The sequence below is a fragment of the Petaurus breviceps genome, unplaced genomic scaffold (assembly GCF_028583685.1).
Source record: "Petaurus breviceps papuanus isolate PSGF00001 unplaced genomic scaffold, PetGlider_PUasm1.0 188, whole genome shotgun sequence".
Lineage (NCBI taxonomy): Eukaryota > Metazoa > Chordata > Mammalia > Diprotodontia > Petauridae > Petaurus > Petaurus breviceps.
In genome coordinates, this window is record NW_027185804.1 from 23,199,536 (window position 1) to 23,219,513 (window position 19,978).

Sequence of the window (19,978 nt, forward strand, 5' to 3'; positions counted from 1 at the left end):
ACACAGATTACCATTGGTAATGCATCATATGGCCTTTTTCTTCCCAGTGGATGTCTTTACATTATTCTTTCAGTTCTTTGTAATTTAATTCAGAAAATCATAGGCTCATCGAAAAAGGGACCATTGAGTTATAATTAGAAAGAATCCTAGATACCATCTAGTCCACCAGGAGTTCCCTCTGCCATTTCAGTTATATTTCTGGTCCCCCCTGCCTCCACCACCATCAAGATAATGTCATATTAAATATTTTTAGTGATTGCCATGCAACCCCAAATGTCTTTACTCCAATGATACCTCTCCTACTAGCAGTTTTGGCTGCTGAACAAAAACCTAGTGACAATTACAGTCCATGATTTTGAAATGGATCGTTAGCATAAATGAATTATCAGTAAAGACAAGATTATGTGGAAAAAGTACAATCTAACTGAAATGAGCAGCTTTCCTCTTACCTAGCCTTTCGAGAGTACATGTGGTGGTATATCACTGTCATTGGACTTCATTAGCATGAGATCTCAAAATCCATCACAGACTTGGAATTTATGTTATCATGTAGAAACAACTAAGACTTTTTGGGTGGGGTTATGGGAGGAAGGTCTGGAACTGGAATTTCACTGGAATAAGGGACTCCATGTGAAGAAGCTACCTCCACCAATGCAGATTGGCACCTGCTTTGCAATTCTGAGAGAATTCCCTGGAGTCCCAAGAAGCAGTGCAATGCCTGGGGCCACAGAGTCTTTCAAACTGAATCTGTGTTCTTTGCAGGTCCAGGGGCACGATTACAGATTAACATCAGGTCTTACATTTTTCTCAGACTATTCTCATCCATAAAGTTCCCTTTTAAGATACTCTGGTATCTAGATAGGGGCTAGGAGACCTGGCTCCTGGGTCCCAGCTCTTCTAGGAATCTGCTGTTGTGTGGCTCTGGGCCAGGTAGAATTCTTTATTGAGTCTTTGTTTCACCATTTTAAAATGGAAACCTCAAAGACAGAAACAAAAGCTCAACAGTTGTGGTGGTCAAGAAATATGTTGAGTGTGATGGCCGTTGATCAGGGAATGGCTGAATGAATTAGTTATGGTCTGTGAATATAGTGGAACCTTATTGTACGTAGGAAATGGATATGAGGGATTCAGAAAAACATGGGATGACTTGTAGCAACTGATGTGAATGAAAGAAGTAAAACCCAGAGAACAATATATATATACGACTAAGCAGCACTAACAAAGACATCACTAGTGGGAAGCTTCTTTCTGAGGAACTAAAACACCAACCTTTAGGGTAGAGCACAGATACTATAACCTACCAGGAAGGAATGTTATATTCATTGTTAGGAGGTAGGCTTTAGTGAGGAGGGGCAGGAATAAGCATTTATAAAGTACTTCTCTGTACCAGACACTGTACTCAGTACTTTTCAAATGTGATTTCATTTGATCCTCACAAACAAATTGGATTGCTATTATTATCCCCATTTTACAGATGAGGAGACTGAGGCAGACAGCCATGACATGACTTGCCTAAGGTCACACAGCTAGGCATTATCTTAGGCTGGATGTAAACTCAGGTCTTCTTAACTCCAGAGCCAGCACTCTATGCACTGCACCACAGTGGGAGGAGCATTGACTCTGGAGGGAGGGGACTGAATTCAAATCTGTTGCTTACTGTCTGTGTGATCTTAGGTAAGAAATTTACTTAATCTCCCTAGGTGTCCCTTGTCTGTAAAATCGAAGAATTGAACTACATGGCCTTGGAGGTACTTTCCAGTTCTGTGCTTAGCATATAGTAGGTGTTTAATAAATGCTAATTGACTTGATCTGACTCAGTTTCTTCTTTATTACAAGGGAAGGTTTAATTTGAGGGGATGGGAGGTACAAGAAATACTGTAATATATAAATTAAAGACATCAGTAAAGCTTATTTTTTTAATGAAGTGAATGAGTTGGATTATATGTCTTCTAAGGGACCCCTTCCAGCTCTATGGCCTTATGCAGTCCTTAGGTTAAGCCATCATTATCAGGAATTGGCGAGCCTTCCACTAGAAAGGATTCTAACAGCATATTGTAGAACTGAGATAAAAATAGGTATCCTCTCAAATATAGGCCATTCAAAACAAATCTTAAATAGGACATTGTAAAAAATGACATCTTTGTGACTTTTGTGAAAGCTTTTTATATATCACTGACTTTAGGAACTGGAACCTTCAGTCATTCAGTCAATAAATAGAAATATAATATAAATAACTAAAGCACCCACTTTGTGCTGGGAATACAAATTAAAAAAATAAAGAAAGCTAGCTCCCCTCCCTCCCCCAAGGAGCTTATACATGAGGGAAGAACACAAAAGAACTATTAAAAGTGGGGAGGGAGGCTGAGAGTGGGGTGGGGAGTGGGAGGATCTGGGATCCAGGATATGGAGTGCAGCTGATAAGAAATGAAGAGTTAGCTGGTTTGTGTGCCCTCCTTAAATGGAAGTTTGGGGAGGAGTTCCTTGCTCTGCCCTCCAGTCCTCTAATTAGAAGTGGGAGAAGGTACTGAGGTTACTGAAAAGGTATGAATACCAAAGCTGATACTGTCTTACAAGATTGGGAGTTTCCTGGGAGAACATGACAATGGAGCCCGTCCAAGGAATCCAGTTGGTTTTGCCCCCTTTTGTATCATCGACACTTAGCACATGGCATTGTCACACTCAACTGGATCTTCCAGGCTAAGTGGCTATGGAAAACCATTTGACAAGAACATTTAGAGTAGGATTAGAACTTCTTTGATGGCTGTCCCAGTAGACTGACAGAATCGTCAGAATCATATTAAGACCAAGTTTGGCTATAAGGAGTTATATTTTAGAGGATGTGATTTGACCAACAATATATCTGAATTCATGGACCCAACCATTTTATATAAAGGGAGGCACAGTACAGTTTGAAAGCAGCAATTGATCACAGGACCAACTTGTTGAAGAAATTAATTTTCATTGTTATCTTTTGTTTTTATATCATCTATGTCCCTGCGTCCAAGGAGCTTACATTGTAATAGGATTGATCCAGTGTTCTAGAAACCTTCTTCCTGGTTTTTCAGTGTTTCATGAATACTAGTATTTTATAGTTTTCTGGAAACCTTCTTCTTGGTATTTTAGTATTTTGGAAGGGACCCTTGGTCTATCCATCAACATATTATTTCTTGCTCTTGCTGCATAATTAAGAGAGTATTCATAGATGCAAATAAAAGGAAGAAAACAAACAGAAAGTAGAATAGCATGGTGAGGAGGAAAGAATACTGTGCTTGGAGTGAGATGACCTGAATTTGAATCCCACCATTTTAACTTATTTCCTGTGTGATGTTGGGCAGGTAATTTTCTTTCCAGATCACAGGGCAATCAGTAAGGGGTCATCTTCATACTGGAGCATCAGGAGAACTTTATCTTCTCCAGAGAGTCCCTCAGCACAGCTAGATGGTGCAGTGGATAGAGTGCTAGACCACAAGGAAGGAAGATCTGAGTTCAAATGTAGCCTCAGACACTTCCTATCCATGTGACCCTGGACAAGTCACTTCACCCGTGTCTGCTTCAATTTTTTCCATCTGTAAAATGGGGATAATAAGTAGCTCCTACTTCCCAGGGTTGTTGTGAAGATCAAATGAGATGGCATTTGAAAAGCACTTTTCAAACCTAGAAGAGCTATAGGAATGCTAGCTATTAATGTTTTTTATTATTATTAATTACCATTATTATACTCAGAGACTTTGTGCTCTCTGTCTTCCACCATAGTGTGGAATCCTGTTAGCAAACATTTTAGGCCTTGTTTGATACAATCAGAGTTGTTGAATAAAGTTCTCTGTGTTTGTACTTGTCATGGGTCATAAGATCATGGAGCTAAAGCTGGTAGGGACCTTAAAGTACTACAACTACTACTAGTACTACTATTACTACTGCTACTACTACTAGTACTACTATTGCTGCTACTACTACTAGTACTACTATTACTACTGCTACTACTACTATTACTACTGCTACTACTACTACTATTACTACTACTACTAGTACTACTATTACTACTGCTAGTACTACTATTACTACTGCTACTACTACTAGTACTACTATTACTACTGCTACTACTACTATTACTACTGCTACTACTACTAGTACTACTATTACTGCTGCTACTACTACTAGTACTACTATAACTACTGCTACTACTACTAGTACTACTATTACTACTGCTACTACTACTACTGCTAATGCTACTACTACTAGTACTAGTACTACTATTGCTACTACTATCACTACTAGTACTACTGCTGCTAATGCTACTACTACTAGTACTACTATTGCTACTACTAATACCACTACTAGTACTACTGCTGCTGCTGCTACTACTACTACTAACTAGCATTTAAGCAGCCCTTTAAGATTTGTAAAGTATTTTATATGTTATCTCATTTGATCCTCACAGCAACCCTGTGAGGCAGGTGCCATTATGACCCCCATTTTACATATGAGGAAACTGAAGCCAAATGAGGTTAAATGTCTTGCCCAGGATCACATACCTAGGTATCTCAGATCTTCCTTACTCCAATTCCAGCTCTGTGTCCACTACATCATTTAACTGACTAAAGTTCAATACTTTGTTTAGAGATAAATCAATAAAGATAGTAAAATGTATTCTCTATCCTTCTTAGTCAATTGTGTGAAAGTGAATGGGACCTGTTAGAATTGATTGTGAAAGCTTTCCTGTTAACTTCTTAAATTTTCATCAAGGATGCCCACTAAAATATGCATAGATCATTCTCATGAGATTTTTTTAAAGCAATGAGAAAATAGGCATATGGGTCAAAGGCTGTTAATTTTTTTATCATTTTGCAGGGAGGGTAATGTTAATATCCATGCTATTTCCATGTCTTTTTGTGATCATCCTCTCTTTGAAATGACTTGAAAAATCAATTCCCCACATTTTTAAAAATTGTTTCACTCTTATGGATGTGGTTAGATCCAACAGCTTTTCACATTGTTTTCCCAAGTGTGACTTCCCCTTCCCCAGCATATCAGGTACTGAGGTGTTTGACTGAAGTGTGGTGGTTCCACTATCATTGACAAAGAGAATAGAATACCTTTTTTTTTTTAATAGCCAGTAAGATGCAGCATGGTAAAATGAAAAGCTTGCTGGATTTGGACTCAAGGAATCACAGTTAAAATTCTGACCCTCGTGCTTACTTGACCCTGCCCAGAGTGAGACTTTCTCAGATTCTCAGTTCCCTCATCTGTAAAATGGGGGTATTGCTACCTACCCTACCCTGTCTGCCTCAGAGCTGGTATGAGAAATCTGCCTTACAAACTGTAATGTGAACCATGTGACCCCAGTTTAGTCCTATTTCTTATCTTCCTAACACTTGAGTCTATGAATTACCTCTGAAATGTCTCATCTCTGTTGGGTCTCATGCCAGGCTTTTTGTAGTCTGTCTATGGTGATATGTCACTGCTTATAATATATGGTTTTCTTTTTGGTCACATGTCTGATTTCATCTCAGTTTAGGGAACTTCCTGGCCAAGGAAGCGGTGTGGTACCATGGAAAGCGCCCTAGATTTGGAAGTAGAAAGCCTGGGGTTTTCTTACTGTGTCTATGACTTTGGATAGATCACTTTACCTCCCTGTACCTCAGTTTCTCTATCTGTCATATTGGGGGCTGGACTAGATGGCCTCCGAGGTTCTTTCTGGCTCTAGATCTGGGATCTGTAGAAATTCCTGGCTGTTCATCCATTACTTGCAGTCTTCAGGAATTTCCTTGGGCACTGAGAGCTTGCTTTAGGGGGTCACATACTTGATATGTGTCAGAGGCAGGGTTTGACCCCAGGTCTCCCTGACTCCAAACCCAGCACTCTATCCACTAAGCCACACTGCCTCTCAGGCTTAAAGTACAATTCTGTCATGATCTTTTACCAGTGATCTTTGCCTAGAGGTAGCTAGGTGGTGCAGTGGATAGAAAGAACCCTGGTCCTGGTGTCAGGAATGAATTCAAATCCAGCTTCAGACACTTGCTAGTTGTGTGACCCTGAGCATGTCACTTCACCCATTTGCCTCAGTTTCCCTGTCTGTAAAATGAGCCAGAGAAGGAAATGGCAAACCATTCCAGTATCTCTACCAAGAAAACACCAAATGGGGTCATGGAGAGTCAGACACAACTGAAAAATGACTGAACAGCAAGTGTGGGAGCAGAATGCCAGGTGGGTCGTAGGAGGGTGAGATGAGAGGTGTGAAAACCTGCTAGGAGGCTGATGCAGTCCTTCAGGTGAGTGATGATAAGAGTCTGAACTAGGGGGTGAAAATGTGAGGAGTGAGAAGGAAACAGATGGACAAGACACAGGGGTAGAACTAAGAGTCAGCTTAGTGCATGGTACACGGAATGAAGAAATGGACACGAAAGGGAGGAAAACCTGGATTCAAATTCTGCCACAGTCATTTACTAGATGTGTGTCCCTGAACATGTCACTTATCTGCCCTAGGCCTCAGTTTCCTCATCTGTAAAATGAGGCGGCCGAACTCAATAGCTACCAAGGTCCCCTCTAAATCTATGACCCATGACCCTTCCTGTTCTAAAGCTATGATCTATAAACTGAAAAGGAAGGCAATTCCAAGGCTTCGACTAAGGGAGAACAAGGATTCAGGAGTGAATTATTCAGCCACTGAATGAAACAGTGAAGTCAGGAGTTAGAACAGACCAGTCAAGGAGAGAAAGGATCTCTGAAGTCCTTATGTGTTCCCACCTTAGAACCGCCCACTCCAACACCTCCAACACACAGCTTTCTCCAGCCCTCTGAAGAGCAGTGACTCAGCTGCCACCCACCTCTCATTGACTCTTCTCCACTGTTAATTCAGATTTTGAACACGTCGAATGCCTCCCAGGCGGTTACCTTGACTTATGCAGTCTGGAATCAGAGCACGCTCCTCAACGGCACGGTCTCCAGCAGCCTCCTGAGCCAGCTTTCGGCCGAGTTGGTGGGCTTCTACCTCACCTACCCACCCCTGACCATTGCAGAGTGTGAGTATGCCTGGGGGAGGGAGCTGACAGCACACTCCTGGGGATTCTCCTCCAAAATGGCCTTCCCCACAATTGCATCTTTCAGCACTTGCCATGAGCTCTCATCTCATCCCATCCCCACCCTCTTCCTGGAAACAAGGGGAAAAAAATTAAGATATGATGGTTTTGAGTTGAACAGACTAAAAGTTGCTCACTTAACTGGTAGGGCTTCTTTCCCTCAGCCACCAGGGTTGATGTCATTCCCCCAGGTCGCCAGTTGGCAGAAGTCCCCAGGCCATCAGGTAACAAGGCACCTGTTCTGTGTCGAGACATCACAGCCCATGCAGCTTCATGATGTAAATTCATTTCTAATTAAGTCTCTCAGCTCCCCTTGATGAAAGTCCCCATAGGGTTGTGGGCTTCCTCTTGGAGCCTGCACACCCTCTAACGATACAATTACATAAGCCTCATTAAATGCATTACCTGCGTTCTCCTGAGACTGTGTATCCTGCATCTCCTGCCCCAACATTTTTTTCTCACTAGCCATGGATAAGCAAAGAAAGGTCAGAGCTTGGAGATCTAATTTTTCTTTCACTTGGTGTGTTGTCCAAGGGTGGAGGGCAGGTTTTCCATCTATTAGCCAAAAAAAAGTGTTTCTTCTATTTGACTCATATAGTTTATTTAAATCCTTCAGCAAGGACTTCATGGCATGCTCTTGGGTATTTCCATGCGTTCTGGGGAGAAGGGATTTGGGGGACTCTGTATTTCCCTAATCCCAGTCTCCTTCCTGGTCGCATGTAAAGAATTTTTTTTGTCATCACCTTCATATTTTGATTGTCATCAAATTGTAAAGAAACTTGAGACTGACAGTTATAGGAATTGCTGTCTGATCAACTAAATTTAGCTTTTGGAGCAAAATGCATATAATAATTTTTTTGGTTGAGTGATATGGGGAACTCCCAGTGTAGAAACTCCCTCCACTGATGTACATGGGCAGCTTGTGGTCTTGGAGACACCTCTGGGTCCTGAGAGATTATATGATTTGCCCATGGCCACACTCAGCCATTGTGTATTAGAGACAAGACTTGAAAGCAGGTTTTCTTGATTCAAGGGCTGGACCTCTAACCACTATAGCAATTCAGCTTTTCAACAATAATATTAAAAATAATGATGATGCTGATATCTTTTTTAGAGTGCTTTGTAACCATAGGGTATTGTCAGATCCATAGATATTCCTTTGGAGCCTTACCACAATCCTATGGGCTGGTGGGAAAGAGAGTAACTGATCTTTTTCTAAGGTCACTCACATGAAACGGAAGATCTGGAATTCATACTAGGGTCTTTGGACTCCCAAGTTTGATACCCTACCCATTATTCTAGAAGGATAGATGCCCATTCCCTGAAAAGAAAAGAATTTTGTAAATAAATGAAAACTGATATCCAGGCAGGACAACTCCCACTTCATTGGAAATATGCCTCGAGAGTACTGGCATTTAGTGAGAAAACCACTTTATTGTAATAATCTGGCTCCGAGTTACAAATCCTAGAAAATGGTGAGTCTGCAAATCAGCCCTTGACTAAGTCTATCCATTTTCAGGACTGTAGACAATGGTCCTGACTGTGTTACATGTTAATAGTCGCTGAGCATGAGAAGGCCAGATTTAGTTGATTCATTCTTTTTGGCATGCTTGAATTTTCTTTTATAACAAACATTTGTAAGAACCGGTCAAGCAGGAGAAATAGAAGAAATTATACTTATCTTTGTTGTTTTGTTTGTTTTAGCCTTGGAATACCCAAACCTTGATGTCTCAGAAACAACTAGAGACTATTGGGTGATTACAGGTAATTTTGGTCCTCTCTTCCCATTGGTTTGGTCTGACAACTGCATGTCTTTCAGTGATGTATTTGCCCCTTTTTATTCATTTCTGATTTATTCGTCGGAGAGTTCATTCTCTTGGACCAATGTCAGGTGAGTAAAAGAAAACAGGGATAGGAGAAGGGGTCTTGATAGAGATGACTATTGAATCAGCACAATCACTGATGCTTCAGGGTAGCCTCCTTAGAGATAGAAAGAGAAAACTAAATGTCTCAGCTCATAGATCTAGCTTTTAATTTAGCAGCCTACGAGTTCCATATGAGTCAATAGTTTACTGTGGCAGCCAAGGAGACTAATGTTGTCTTGAGCTACAGAGTATCTGGCAGTGGGCCTGCTCTACTCTGTCATGGACAGATTTCTTCTAATGTATTATGGCCAGTTCTGGGTACTGTGGCTTAAAAAGGACATGGATGGGCTGGAAAGCATCCAGAGGAGCACATCCAGGGTGGTCTAGGGTCCCAAATCATGCCACATCACAATTGACTGAAGGAACTATATGTGCATAGCCTGGAGAAGAGAAGGCTTAGGGATGTGATCCACATATAACTTCCAGTATTTAAGCAAAGAGGGATTTGACTTCATCTGCTTGACCTCACAGGGTAGAGCTAGGAACAATGGGCTAAAGGTCTAAGGAAACAAATTTGGGCTTGATGTGAGGGGAGATTTCCCAACAATTAGAGTTAAAAAGGGCTCTCTCAGGAAGTGAGAGGTTCTCTATCATTGGAAGTCTTCAAGCAAAGGCTGTTTAAATACATTATAGAGCTGGATTCTTTTCCTAGACTAACTAGTATTTACATAGCATTTTATGCTTTACAAAGTGCCTTGCATTTATCATCTCCTTCGTTCTTCATCACAACCTTGTTAGGTAGATACCGTTATTTTACAGCTAAGGAAACTGAGGTACAAAGAGACTGAGTGGCTTACCCAAGATCATACTGCTAAGTTAGTGAGTGTGAATTAAGAGTCTTCCACACTCCCGAGTTCATCTCTCTGAGCCTTGCACTAATTCGATGTTTCCTGGGGTCATCTCCAATGCCGAGATTCCATGATTCTGTTGTGGTGGGTACATTTTCCATACCCTTGGACTGGGAATTCCCTTTACCTCTTATGTTGTTGGCTATGGCAATGCCATAAACACATGTTTAAAGTGAACAGGTCCTTCTATAGCTCCATAGAGAAGTCAAATTAAAATCAGCAAGAATCTCTGTTATCTAACATTTCAGCATTTCTTAAGGACCCCCTATGTTCCAGGAACTGTGCTAAGGCCCTGGGGATTCAAAGATAAAAACCAGAAGGTTCTAACCTCAAGAAAGTTATATTCTTCCTGCTTCTTTCTTTTGGCACAAATACTTTAGCCATAATTGCATTACGGGAGCCAGGATATATAGTTTCCTTTTTAAAAAATTGTGGCGGGGGGTGGGGAGGTATAGAGTTATGTTGTCATTGGTTTGGGGAACTCCTGGTATTGAAACTCCTTTTTTCTACGTAGATGAGCAACTTATCAGTAATTTAAGATTATAGATTTAGAGCTTAATAGGGCCTTAGAGTTATCTAGTTTGATGCTAGATTTGACTAAGGCCCAGAAAGGTTAAGTTACTTGTCCAAGATAACAAAGCTAAGGAATGTTAGGGTTAACATTCCAACCCAGGATCTCTGATTCTAAATTCCACTTTGTTTCCACTGTATTCTTCCATTTAAAATCTTAAAGTTGACTTGGATGTTAGGGTGGCTAGGTAGCACAGTGAGCAGAGCACCAGCCCTGGAGTCAGGAGGACCTGGATTCAAATTTGGCCTCAGACACTTGACACAAAAAACTAGCTGTGTGACTTTGGGCAAGTCACTTAACCCCAACAGCCCTCCCCTCCTCCAAAAAGCAAAAAAAAAAAAAGTTGACTTGGGTGGGGGAGGGGATAGGAAGATGGGACTGAGAAGTTAAATGACTTACTCAGGGTCATATAGCTAGAGTGTAATAAATAGGACTTGAACCCAAGTCCTACTGCAAGCCTACTATTTACCCACTGCCATGCCATCATTTACATAAAGAAGGTAAAGCGTTCTCTGTGTAAGCCTAAAGTGCTCTCTATAACCATAGATATCCAGGTGACCCAGTGGATAGGCCATGGGACTTAGAATCAGGAAGACTGAGAGTGATTCCTACCTGTGACCCTTATTAGCTGTGTGACCCTGGGCAAGTCCCTTAATTTCTCTGTTATTGTAGTATCCCCATCTTTAAAATGGGGATGATAATCACTCCTGCCTCCCAGGGTTGTTTTAAGAATTGAATGAGTTAACATATGTCAATGCTTTGCCTGTGTTCAAATGCTATGTGGATGCTGGCTATTGCAATGACACAGCTATCCAGCATTGTTATTACTGTGAAGGAACAAGTCTCCCTTGCTTTCATTACCTTACTGTGGTTTCTCAAACACAAGGAGTTTTTTTCTGGAGAAGCTTTTGAGGGAGGATCCCTCACTGGCAATTTCTCTGCAGGAACAAAAGGAAGAAAACAGTTGTAGGAGGGACTGGGGAAGCAGGAAAGGTGTGGGAAGGGGGAGGAGGAGGAGGAAGAGTAAGAGAAGAAAGAAGAGGGGGAGGAGGAGGAAGGGGAGGAGGAGAAGGAAGGCAGGCGGGCAGTTACCACGAGCCAGGAGAGAAGTTCTTAGGAACACAAACCATGTCACCACTCAGGGACTGCAATGAACCTGCCTCCCCCTCTCGTCTCTTCCCACATCCACCACAGTACCAAACACAGATGAATGTCTCGACTTGCTCACAGATGTGAGAGAGCTTGATTTGGGGACTCCTCTCAAATGTTGCTGTCCTTGAGTCTTTCCTTCTCTCTTCCAGGTTGCTTCTAGAATGGAAGTTTCTGTGGTTTTAAGTTATAGATTAGGATTCTGATCTGAACTGGTGAAGGGGGTTTCCATACCAGAATCCCAGTTTTAGTACTGGAGGGATCCTTCGAAGATAGCTCACTCAACTCCCATATTTTACCAATGAGGAAACTGAGACCAAAAGCGATTAGCCCAAGGTCACACAGTTAGCAAGTGACAGAAGCAGGTCTTCAGATTCCCAAACTTGCACATTTTCCACTGTACCACTCTGCCTAAACTAATTAAAATGCATTTCTATACTGTACCTCTCCCCATCCAAAGGAAACTCCATCTCCTACCTTCCCTAACAGGACTATTCCTGTAAGGAATAAAAGGAAATAAGAGGAAAATAAAGGAAAAAATTCCTTGGTAAGGGGCAGGGTAAATTGAGCAAATTAAGCAAGCTTAGTAACAGTGTGGTATAATCAATTAATCAACAAATATATTCAGTGTTTACTATATACTAGGCATTGTGCTAAGTGCTGGGGATACAGAAAGGGGCAAAAGATCATCCCTGTCCTCAAAGAGCTAATAGTCTTATGGTATAGTGAATAGAATACTAGAATAGAACTCCAAAAGACCTGTATTCAAATCCTGCCTTTGGCACCTCCTAGTTAGGTGACTGTAAGCCCATGAGACTATTTGATCCTCTGTTTCCTCCTCCATAAAATGGAAATAATTGTGCTAATAGCACCTACCTCCCAGAGTTGGTCTGTGGCTTAAATGAGATATAGATGAAGTGCTTTTCAAATCTTACATGTCAGTGATAATTGTTATTATAAGTATGGAAAAACACTAGACTGCTAGCTATACACCACTAACACAATTCTAACAGTTTGGGATACCTTCTTTGTTGTTGGGAGTTGCAGTTGAGTCCTACTCTCCATGACCCCATTTGGGGTTTTCTTGGCAAATAAAGGAGTGGTGCCACGTCCTTCTCTAGCTTATTTTATGAATGAGGAAACTGAGGCACACAGAGTTAAGTGACTTACCCAGGATCACACAGCTAGTAAGTATCTGAAGCTGAGTATATGCACACACATATATCTATACACACATATACATATATACATATATATGAGCCCCAGCTGATCTTATATTTGCAAAAATCTGGAATGTCCTGAGAGTGTTGGTAGTTTCAAACCCATCAGTTTCTCTTGGTTTAGAGTATTTCTGATGTCCTTGCTCTAAGGTAAATTCTCTTGAGATAGAACCAGCCTCTGAGGTGAGCCCTGCTAACAGCCCCAGGCTTGGATCGCAGGGGACCTCCAAGGTCATCTAATATAATGCCTGTTTCCTGCTACAACATATCCATACAGAAATACTGGGTTCAGCTTGAAGACCTCCCTTACCCCCCATGGCAGCCCATTCTACTCTGGGATAGGTCTGATTGTTAGCAAGATATCAAACCTAGACCTGCCTCACTACAATCGTCTTCCTGCTGTTGGATCCCAAGGTAAATAGTATTTGTTACCCCGGATGCCTGTGATGCTTATGAGACCACAGTTAAGGTTCTCATGCCACCATCTGCCCATTAAGTTACCTTGAATTGATTCTGTGGACCCATGATGCAGTGAGGAGTTGGCTATTTCTGAAACATGGGCCACTTGTCACAAGGGGAGCCAGGAATGAAAGTGTGGATAGTTAATGGGAGGTCACCATCCCTCATGGGAAAAATTATTTACAGTGTCTGCCCTGCTGGCCATGAATGGGTTCATGCATTTTCACATGCAAAAGTCAGTGGAGACACGTAAGAGGGATAGAATATTGCCCTCTGACAGGTAGTGATCCTTTACAAGTCATGTGCTACTGTGTCTCTTGTAGAAAATGCCACACTGCCTTTTCAGAATGTAAATGCTTGCTCCTGAGTTCAGAAAGTAGACCTAACTAAGCTCTATAGTCTGAATTGTAGAGCAAGCTGTCCAAAAAGGGCAACGGTACCTGATGCTTCAATTAGAGGCAGCTGGGAGGGCAGCTATGTAGTGCTGAACTAGCAGCCAGAAAGACCAGTTCAAATCCTAGCTCTGTGACCTTGGGCAGCTCAATCAACTTCTTCCCTCCTCAGTTTCATTATATGTTAAATGGGGATAATAATAGTACCTACCTCTTATAGTTTTGAGGATCAAAAGTGACAATATATTTAAAGCACTTTGCAAACATTAAAGCCTTATATAAATGCTTTTATTATTATTATATCCTCACTGTGTACACTGTATTCTGCATCCTCAGAAATTATTCAAGTTGGGAGGGACCTCGGAGGCCATTTAGTCCAACATGTACCTGATTGTGGCTCCTAGGAGCATGCTGATAAATGTTTACCAATCAGCTACCCCCTACCCACACCCCACAGACATGACACATTTTTAAGTTTAATCTCTATTATTGACATTTTATCTATCATTTTTCCTAAATCCAGACATCAACCAAACAATAAATTAACCCCTGGTTTCTCATGTTCACTGAATCCCTCAGTGTCAATGTTCACACTGCAAAATTTAACAACCACCTCTCTTGAGCCTATTCCAACTGACTCCAGGAGCCCCTTCATCCCCCTAGAATATCCCCAGCAGGTGATCATTGAGCCTCTGATTTGTGAGCTCCAGTGAGGGAGAAGGGATTCCCTTCTAACACAGTCTGTCGCGCATTTGGACTCCTCTTGGGACATTTATCCTGACATCAAGCTTACACTTGCCTGTTTGGAGTTGTCTCCCATTACCCTTGATTCTGTAATTTGAGGCCAAGAAGAAGTTAAATACACACGTATGCATGTATGAAGTTATATGTGTATACATCGGCATACATGTGTGTCTATATTGTGGATTTGTGTGTGTATATGTGTGTATACACATGCATGCATGTATTTATAAGTTTATGTTTATGTGTATACATATACATGTGTGCATATATATATACACACACATGGAAATATCCAGATATAGGATATCCTCATGGGAGACCTCTTTTTCGTGAGCATTAGCCTGGATGAGGGGAGGACCATATTGTAGGGCTCACATGGCCCAAACACGCTAATGGGGGAGGTACCACTGAGATCAAGAAGTTGCCTACAGGCTCAACCATCACTGTGTGTAACCCTCTGGAGAGAGTTGGAGAGTGTGGCAAAGAGGGTCAGGAAGTTGCAGCCTCACTTCTGTGGAAGAGAAGGCTGGAGCGAGTGAGTAGAAGGGGAATCTGCATCTTGGCACAAAGGTCTTTTCTCCCTGCCTTATTTCTGCCTTTGCTCACGGGGGTTCTGACAATAAAGCCTGCCATGGGAAGACATCCTTGTAATTAATGGAAGTGTCGCTGTGTGCTGTAATTGGCCAGATTTTCATTCTCTGTTACTCTATGGGAGGCACTGACAACATGGGGGTTTTCTCTCGAGGTTCAGGGATAGTTCTCTCCATTTTTAGCTTGTCAATTAAACACTCAGAGATAATTTCCATCATACAACCCACAGAGTCAAAACCTCTCAGTATGCCCAATGTCAGATTAGTCACACTCCTCTCCAGCCATCACAAGCCCTGAAGATGTGAACAGCCTGAGGATGCCAACTAAGCAGTCCTTCAGAGATCGATCCAATTTGCATTTCCACTAGGGAGGGCAAGGGAGAAACCTCCCCTCATCCCAGAGTGGCAGCTTCTCCTCACCAGGCAAACACCCAAACTCTCATCCACAATCACATGGTAGCTTGGCTTTCCTTCTCCATTGATGGCTGTAGCAGGCAAGAGGAATTCTTAGGGGGTTTTCTAGAAACTGAAGTCCCAAGGACAGGGTCAGAGTCCTTTATCTTTCTTTGTAGAGATCCAGCTGGCAGATTACTCAGGGAGCCAAGGCCAGGAGCTCTAGGCAGAGAAGAGTGTTGTACTCTCAGTAGGGATTGCTCAGTGTCTGTGCCTTCAGGGAAGCAATTTCTGCGACCAGCTGTGGATTTTATTTCTTCCATAACTTGTTTACGCATCTTTCTCTCACTTTCGCTAGAGCTTGCCACCTGATCAGCTTGTGTATGGGATAAGGGTTATATGTGGATGGAACGCCATGTTAATGAATGCCCTATATAGGGCTTGTGTATGTATGTATGTGTATGTTTATATGTGTGTATATATGTATGTATGTATGTGTAGAGGCAGCTAAGTGGTACAGTGGACAAAGCCAGACTTAGAGTCAGGAAAACCTGAGTTCAAATCCAGCCTTAGACACTTACTATCTGGATAACCCTAAGCAAGTCACTTAATCCTGTTTACCTCAGTTTCCTCATCTATAAAATGATCTGGAAGTGGAAATAGCAAACTGCTCCACTATTTTTGCCAAGAAAACCCCAAACGGGATCATGAAGAGTTGGACATGACTAAAAAATAGCTAATGATATTAGAAACTAATTATTAGTAATTATTACTAATTAGTAACTAATAATAGTATTAGTACCTAATAATAGTACATATAAGCTGCCCTTCGAATCTTTGTGCAGTTTTAAGCCATTAAACTTAATGGGGTCACCCTGTATATACATATGTCTATCTATCCATTTGTTTGTCTATCATCTATCTATCATCTATCTATCCATCTGTCTATCATCTATCTATCTGTCTGTCTGTCTATCTCTATCTGTCTGTCTATCTATCTATCTATCTATGTATCTATCTGTCTATCTGTCTGTCTGGCTATCTAGCTATCTGTTTCTATCTCCACACTCTCCTCTTATTTCTATGTCCTCAAAAGATGAGCTACAAAAGCCAGTTACCAATTTTAATAAAGTGAACATCTAACATCGCAAATGCCCCTGTCTGCACAGGAGTAAATGTTGAGCCAGGATGTAACTTCAGCATTTATGATTTGGGTGCATGTGCATGAAGTTTGGGGTAAAGAACACTTCCAAGACCTTGATATGGGGACAAACCAGACTGTGACCAGAGTAGGAGACCACTTATATCAAGTGGGATTTCAGGGACCTGGGCGGGTGGGCAGTGTCTCCCCGTCCTGAATATTCCACCATTCTGCTGTTGCCTGGAATTCCATCATAAAGTCTTCTGAGGGTCAGAGATCATAGCCTAAAGAATTTAGAGCTGGGAGGAACCTTAGAACACAGAATGTGAAAACAGGATGTTAGAACATGGGCGACTGGATGTCAGAGCTGGAATGGGCGTATATATTTGTTTGCATATTGTCTCCTCTATTGGAGCAGAAGCTTCTTGCGGGCAGGGGGTGTCTTTTGCCCCTTTATGTATTCATGGCATTTAGCACAGTGCCCGGCACATAGCAGAAGCTTAATAAATGTTTTTTGATTGACTGACTGATAACATAGAATGTAGAACTGGAAAGAACATTAAAACCTGGAATATAAGAGCTGGGAGGGATTCAGGTGAGGAAGCTGGGACCTAGAGAAGTGAATGACTTGCTTAGGGTCCCACAGAGAGAAGCAGAGCCTCCTGCTCCAGTCCAGAATGGCTGGGTTCTATTGAAAGAAGCCTCCCCATTCTTTTGGGGTCTGTTGCATAGGGATATTAGGAGCTTGGCATGAGGGTGGGCTAGGATGGAGGCATGGTATCAGCTCCCTCTTGTCAACCTCATAGCTCAAGTATGTGATATCAGACCATGAGTTTTCCCCTACCCTGGCAAGGTGGTGTAATGGAAAGAATATTATATTCAGAGTCAGAAGGCCTGGATTCAAATCTCAGCTCTGATACCTGTGTACATGTCACATAAGCTCTCTGGGCTTTAGTTTCCTCAGCTGTAACCTGGGAGGGTTGGAGTATATGGTCTCTGGGGGGTCTGTCTAGTTCGAGAGCTATGACTTAGAATCTGATTCCCTATTTCCTACGGCTCTCTGATCTTGGGTTATTCACTCAGAGCAGGGTCTTTGGGCTGCCTCCAGAAAGAGGTTCTCCCAGTGTGACCCCCATATCCTCCTCCATCCACAGTTCTGCAAGGGGTGGACAACACCTTAGTGGGACTCCACAACCAGAGTTTCGCTAGAGTCATGGAGCAGCGTCTGGCCCAGCTGTTTATGATGTCCCAGCAACAAGGCAGGCGGCTTAAGCGGGCCACCACTCTCGGGAGCTACACGGTTCAGGTGAGTTGAAGGAAGTACCACCCCCCTGTCAGAATGAGTTTGAGAAAATCCATTCCCTAATAAGTCACATGTTCATTTCTGTTCTTCCAGGAATTTCTTTTCACTTAAAAATACATATTTTATCAATGGGCAGTTAGGTGGCACAGTAGAAAGAGTGCTGGTCCTGGAGTCAGGAAGGTTGTTTTTTGTGAGTTCAAATCCAGCCTCAGAAACTTCCTAGCTGTGTGACCCTGGGCAAGTCACTTCATGCTGTTTGCCTAAGTTTTCTTGTCAGTAAAATGAGCTGGAGAAAGGAATGGCAAACCGCTCCAGTCTCTTTGCCAAGAAAACCCCAAATGGGGTCATAAAGAATCAGACATGATTGCAAGTGACTGAACAAAAAATTTCATCAATGCCTTTTTGTCTTTTTATAAGTTGTTTTTGGAACCCTCCCTCTCCCAAAGGAAACCCTCCTTTGTGACAAAGAAAAACCTGTTGGTTTGGCTCTGATAACGTGGAAGAATCTGCCCTGCAGAGTGCCAGCCTTTGGAGTGACTGTTCTAGGGGTCAGTCTACTGTGAGAATGAAGGTGGGCCATGAAAAGGGAGACACAGAGTTGTTTTCAAAAGATGTCTGACTTTCGATGTAAAATAAAACAAAACAAAACAACAAAAAAGATGTTCCAGACTGAGAGGGAGTGTGGTGCATTGGAAAGATTCCTGGATTTGGAACTGGAGGATTTGGGTTCATGTTTCAGTGATGCCACTTATGATTTTGAATAAGAGAAAGTGTTCAATGTTTTACATACCTCGAAGTGCTCTATAAATGTATATAATGTGGACTATTGTTGTTGTTGTTATTATTAAATTGTGGCAAATCACACAACCTCTCTGGGCCTCAGTTTCCTTGCCTGTAAAAAAAAAGGAGGTTGGTTGAGATGACCTTCAAGGTCCCTTCAGGTCTATACTGCTCTGCTTTCCCTGGGGAGCTCTACCCATATGGACCTATCAGGGTTTTTGTTATTTTGCAGAGGGGGAGTAGCTGGTCTGGAAGGTAACTGTTTTCATCATCATAACCATTCGGCCACTCACATTTTTGTAGAGCTGTAAGGTTTCCTATCTGCCCTTTCTGACCATGGCAGTTCTGTGAGGCAGGTCCCACAGGTGCACTTGGCTCCATTTTACAGAAACCCAGCCTCAGACAGACAGAAAGAAGTGCTCATAGCCACACAAGCTAGTCAGAGTCAGAGTTATGATCTCAGACTATGGGTCTCCTCATTCTTTGTCCTACATCTGGCTAAGTCTTGTAACTTCTCCCAGCCTCAGTTTCCACATCTGTAAATTAGGGATAGTAATGGCACCTAGCTTACAGGTTTATTGTGAGAACCAAATGGGACAGTGTATGGAAAGTGTTTTGCAGACCTCAAAGTGGTAAATAAATGCTAGATTCTATTATTATTACTCAATGAGGGACCTCCTTTATAATATTGCCAATAAATAGCCATCCAGCCTCTGAACAGATCTAGTGAGGGGAAGCTCACTACTCATCTTCCTCTTCCCCACCCCTTGATTCCGGACTAGGAGTCCGGAAGACCTGAGTTCAAATTCAGTCCCAGATGCTTACTAACCATGTGACCCTGGATAGATCACTTCACCTCTCTCTGTCTCCTTTCCCTCCTATGAAATGGGGCCGATAACACCTATTTCACAGAATATTGTGAGGATCAAAAGAGATAATGTATGATAATGTTGTGTAAACCTCACAGTTCCATTGAATTGTTAGCTAGATCTTGCTGCCTCTTAAAAAGGAAGAGTTGCTAAGTTCTGTCAACAGATTTTGGGGTTTCCCTTCTGCCAGCTCCATGAAATATTTGTAATTTACAAATTATAAATTGATCAAAAAAGAAGAAATCTCCTATAGACCTGTGTCCATAAAATGAGATTTGCCTTAACAGAACAAAAGCTTGTAATCCTACAGTTCTGTGCCAGCTGTACAAGCTTGATACAATTTGCATTTCTAAAGGGTCTATCTAGTTCTTATTCTCTCTCTCTCTCTTTCTCTCTCTCTCTCTCTCTCTCTCTCTCTCTCTCTCTCTCTCTCTCTCTCTCTCTCTCTCTCTCTCTCCCCCCTTCTCTCCTCTCTCTCTCCTTCTCTCTCTCCTCTCTTTCTGTCTCTCCCTTTCTCT

General features: G+C 42.0%; 1 protein-coding gene across 1 annotated transcript in view; it reads left to right on the forward strand.

The window, feature by feature from the left end:
* KIAA1549L (KIAA1549 like) overlaps nt 1-19,978 on the forward strand; it is a 297,003-nt gene that overhangs the window by 167,918 nt on the left and 109,107 nt on the right. Inside the window, exons 7-9 of the mRNA XM_069091091.1 lie at nt 6,857-7,019; nt 8,781-8,840; nt 17,663-17,814. Coding sequence (XP_068947192.1) covers nt 6,857-7,019; nt 8,781-8,840; nt 17,663-17,814 — 375 coding nt within the window. The remainder of the gene's footprint in view (nt 1-6,856; nt 7,020-8,780; nt 8,841-17,662; nt 17,815-19,978) is intronic.